A 5,302-nucleotide genomic window follows, 5' to 3' on the forward strand; every position below is an offset into this window, starting at 1 on the left:
CTTGTCGCTATACAGGCGCTTTAGTGGCGAGAAGCAGGCGACGTCAAGTGGCTGCAACAGGTGCGACGAGTGTGGGGGCATACAGAGAGTGATTATCTTCTTCTCTCTGCAGAGATCTTGGAAAGCCACTAAACAGTGGCTCTTATGGCCATTAATAATAAGTAGCTAGTAGACCCTAACTAGCTTTGCATGCGTATTAAAGTAGTAGAGCTAGGCAAGCGCTAGATTATTATTAGTCTAGCTAGTAGGACTAATATTAATAACCTAGTTCTATAGGAGGTCCTTAGTAAACTAGTTAGAGATAAGAACCTTGCCTGCAAGGATAAGGAATAGTAGGATAACCTTCCCTATTAACCTAACGCCTTATACTAGGGTAATCTACTTACAATTGCTAGGTTAGATCTTCTTCTGCTTCCTAGGCTTCTCTAAGCCTGTTACTACTAACCTAAACTATCACCGAGTGTCCCACATCACTGAGTGTCCCAAAATCTCTTGGCAGCCTCAACCTATGCTACAACTCCTTAATTTTATCACTATTAAATAGGGAGCCTGCGTACGTTGTACTAGCATCTAATTCTAAGGACACCTCTATATCCTTTTTGCACGTTCGCGCATTGTGCCTAGTCCTACTACAGTTCCTACAGCGCTGAAGAGCTGGTTAGGCTAGTTCTTGACCACTACCACCACGAGCCTTCTTGGATCGCTGAGGCGCTATAGATGCCTCAGCAGCTACCTGCGCTGCAGCAGTCCCATACTCCATAGTACCACCCTGCTGAATCCGCTTGCGCTTACGCGATTTTTGCTTAGTCATCTCTGCTAATTGCTCTTCAAGCTCATAGATCCAAGCACGTTGAAGCGCATTTTTATGCAGCATCAGCTCACCACCTTTTATAAGCTGGGAGAAACCAGCCTAAGCTGTAACAGGCAAGTAAGTAAAGGAACTACGTACAAGCTTTAATTAAGATCTAAACTTATAGGTATTGCTTAGAGTCTTTAACTGCTATAGCGTCTCTAGGAGGAGGGGTTCTGGCAGGGTACGCAGCCGCACTTTAAGGCAATCTAATACAACCTGCGTGTTAATTAGGACTAGCCCTGCTGCCTTAAAAGCCTTTTAACAGTTCTGCTCTGTAAATATATTAAAAAACGCGTCCTTAAAGGCAGGGAGGAAGCCTTCTTTGTTAATATAGAAGACGCGTTGGCGTGCCAAGTCTCTGACGCGCTGGGAGTACCTGCGCTTCAGCAGCAAGAAGCAGACCACATCAAGCAGCTGGAGGATGTGCGATGAATGGGGGGGCATACAGAGGGTTAGGATCTTGTGTTCAAGGCATTAGTCCTTGAAATGCTGGTTAAGGTAGCTCTTATAGCCGTCCAAAATAAGCAGCTAGTACCCCCCCACCTGGCGCGTCTTTGTATGCGCGTTAAAGTGCTTTAACCACTCTAGACCAAGTGTGTTGTTTATCTAGCTATTCTTAGAGACTAAGAGCTTCTAATTACGTAGTATTAAAGCCTCCTTGTACTAGGCAGAGATGTGGACGCGTCCCTTGTAGATAATGAAGGGTGGGGTTGCGTACCCAGCAGCGCAGATGCTCTGGATAACTGTAACCTACTTGCAATTGCCTGGCTGAACAAGCGCAGGTTAGGCGCGTCTCTCTGCACCTGTGACAACCTATATAGAGCTAATTACGCCTATCTAGAAGCTAGTCTTATTAAAGTTGTACACGTTATTATTGTAGACGCTATACTTAGCTTTAGTCTCCTCCACTAGCTTAAACCACGTGCTAATTATCTCTAGATCCTCCTAGAGTATTCTCTGCCTATCCTTTGCTTAATTAAAGGCTATTTTGAGCTTAGGTAAGCGCGTTACAAAGCGATCAGCCTAGCACTTACTAATAGGCTTGCCACCGCGTACAGCCAGCAGTTTATTAGCCATATCTGCCACCTCGCACAGCTAGGGCGCAAATCCTTGCAAGTTAAGGTTGAGTATGTATTAGATGATCGTCTACTGTTCAGTCGCAGTGAGCTTCTGGCAGTTAGGGGCAGCTTCTGCGCAAAATGTGAGTCCTTAGACATGACGAGAGAGTGTACAGCGATCAACGTTAAATGCCTCTGCAGCAGCCTAGTGGCTTCAGAATTGTCCAGATTTCAAGGCTTTAATAGCAAGCTGAAGCCTCCCTTCATGTTTAAGTAATAACGCGTTTGGTAGTTGAGGCATGTTAGAGAGAGAGAGTAGGTAGAGGGCTTGGCAAGTTTTAGGACACTCGGTGATGTGGGACACTCGGTGATAGTTTAGGTTAGCTGTAATAATATCTTGCCTATTAGGAAGCTAGACTTATTAAAGTTGTACACATCCTTGTCTATAATACCATACTTCGCCTTTATAGACTAAACAAGCGTGAACTAGGGCTAGATAACTGCTGGGTCCTCGCAGGCAGCCCACTGGCGATCGTATGGGCGGGTCCACCGCTTCTGGAGCTCTGGTGTACGCTTTACCAAGTTGTCAACCTAGTTCTTGCTAACAGGCTTTGCGCCGCGCTCTCTTAGCAGTTTATCTGCTATATCTTGTACGTCTGCCTTTAAGGAGGGTAGGCCACGCGCAGATTCCTCAAGTATACGTAGTATAACTGCCTCCTCTTCTAGCTTTGTAAGGCGCTTTGCATTTAGCTCACAGTCGCGTTAAGAGTGTGTTCTATTGTGTTAGTGTTAGATTGTTTATTTAGGCACTTTATAGACTTTCTTAGCACGTTAGATATTTTAAATTTAGTTTCTTAAGATATTAGATATAGCAAGCTGTACATTAGCTTTAGTATAGAGTGTAGGAGCTTGTTGTGGTTGAGACATTACGCGCTGTTGTTGCGCCGGCGTTCTGGCAGCGAGAGTGCGGCGCTCGGTTGGGTGCGGCGCTCGCTTGTGAAACACGTTATGTCCTTAATTAATTACTTAAACACACAGACAAGCTTAAATTAAGAGTGCTTATAGGCTACCTTATTAGCTACAACTTAACTAATATCTTTAGGATCTAGCTTCCTACTAAGGACTAGGTTATATATATATAAGATATTGTCTTTAAATCTATAAAGTTCTATAAAGGACTATAAGGATATATTTATAAATTAGTAATTATAGAAGTTATTAAGCTTCTAGCATTTCCTAAGGAGCTTAAGCCTAATAATATAGTAATAGAAGATCTTTTAATAACTCAACAACGCTGTTAATAGCAGCCTACTTACACATCTGCGCTTACAGAGCCTTAGATAGGGGGTAAAGTAATAGAATAGAATAAGGAGCAGAATAACAGAGGATTGCTAACTCTAGAAACTTTTATCTATAATTAATAAGACAGATAAACTAATTCTCTGTCCTTAGAATTAGAATAAGAGTAATATACTCTTAATAAGTAACTAGCTTATAAACAACTATATATATTATAAACTTATAATCTTTCTACAACCTAGCTTAAAGGCTATATACCTAATTAATATAAGAATAACACTCTAAGATGTTAAAACTCTAATCTTAGCACAGACAACGTTATTAAAGGCCCACAACGTACACAACGAAATGCTGATCTCCAGGCGCCAGAGAGATGGCACTCTCACGCTGTCTTATACAGAGTATTAGTTAGCAACTATCTTAAGGCTTTCTTAACTGCCTTAAAGGCTAAGCTAACAATAAAGATACACTACACATAGGTATTAAGACCTCTATAGTTATATTAAGAGCTTAACTCTTATTAATTTAGAGAGTAATTTTAACAAGCTACTTAGAAAGAGTATTACAAGATCTAGGGCAAAGGCTGCTTTACTAAGACAACACAGATAGTAGAGACTGCTAATGTAGAGGTGTTACCCCTAATGTAGGTATTCACATATAAGTTTAATAAGGATAGCTACCTCTATTAATTTAAGGCATGACTTGTTGTCTGCAGTGATCTACAGCAGCTATACAGAGACACCTACGCTGCTAGACTAGCTGCTTAAATGTTTTAAGCACTTATTACAAAAGCTAATTAATTTAGATTAGAGCTACTTTAGTATAACGTACTAAATGTGTTTCTTAACACTACACTTAATTAAAAGCTCTGCGCTTAAACACTAGACAGTTTCAAGAAGGACAGAGAGCTGCTGCAGGTGCTGAGAGCTCTGTATAGATTGAAGGAATCACTACTTCTATAGTACAAGGATCTAAGAGAAACACTAAAGTCTCTAGGTCTAACGCCTATACCTAGATTTCTATGCGTCTATGCAAATAGCTAGTTAATCCTGTTTGTTTATATTAATAATATTATTATAGCTTTCTACCTATCTAATAAACATCTACACTAAGAGTTTAAGAGGAAGCTTAATAAGCACTATAGCCTAAAATACCTTAGAGAACTTAAGTAGTTCTTAGGCATACATGTTATTTAAGATCTTAGTGCACATATAATTTACTTAGTTTAGGACGCTTATATTAATAAGGTTGCTGCTAAGTATAATATTATCTCTACTAGCTGCCCTTTAGAGGTGCCTATGCTAGTAAATTACCTAGAATAATCTCTTAAGGAACTAAACAAAGCTTAGAAGAAGACCTATTAAGAGCTTGTAGGCTACCTTGCCTACCTCACGCAGTATAACTGACCTAATCTAGCTCACGCTCACGTTATCCACGCTTCACATTTAACTAACCCTGGCCAAGCACACGTCGAATCTATTCAAAGGGTGTGGCGTCACATTCTGGAGACAAAGTATCGAGCCCTGCAGGCTCAAGCCACTGACGAGGCAGAGATACAAGAGTACCTCACTTCGCCACAGGACTATCGCGATCCTATCTTCTTTGGAGCATCTGATGCCTCCTTTGCTGACGACATTAAGACGCGCTAAAGCTCTTAAGGATACGTATTTTAGCTGTTTAGCATAACTAGGCTGGCGGAATGGGTATACTCCAACGTCCTTCGTGGGTACCCCCCAAAACCTTATCAATAATACATGGATTCTAGCGAACTAGGGCTGAAAAGAAAGAGAAAAACCACCTCTATATTTTTGTAGTTAAAGATTTTGTTGTAACTATTAAACTGCACAAGCTAGAGGCTAGAAAACATTAAAAAAGGGGGGGTACCTAGCAAGCATACCTATTAATAGGTATACTTTGCTAGGTAGTGTTAATAACTTAGCTAATACTAGGCAGAATTAGCTAATTCTTTTTTTATTAGAAGGCGCAATACTAGGCGCTTCTATCAAATAATAGATTATGTAAGCGTATCTCTGCTAGTTAAGAAGCTATAAGCCAAAACGTAAAAAAGCATACCCTACCCATCCGCCAGCCT

At 40.8% G+C, this 5,302-nt stretch overlaps 1 protein-coding gene across 1 annotated transcript; it reads right to left on the reverse strand.

Moving 5' to 3' along the window:
* Window positions 1-6: 6 nt before the first annotated feature.
* M421DRAFT_47701 (CENP-B protein) lies at window positions 7-1,456 on the reverse strand (the record flags this gene model as incomplete). The annotated part of the gene is made up of 3 exons (XM_033594724.1): window positions 7-165; window positions 1,117-1,123; window positions 1,389-1,456. Coding segments are annotated over 3 exons (234 nt in total), but the record flags the coding sequence as incomplete, so codon positions are not given.
* Between the last annotated feature and the right edge of the window lie 3,846 nt (window positions 1,457-5,302).

This window comes from Didymella exigua, assembly GCF_010094145.1.
Source record: "Didymella exigua CBS 183.55 unplaced genomic scaffold M421scaffold_41, whole genome shotgun sequence".
In the NCBI taxonomy this organism is placed as follows: Eukaryota; Fungi; Ascomycota; class Dothideomycetes; order Pleosporales; family Didymellaceae; genus Didymella; species Didymella exigua.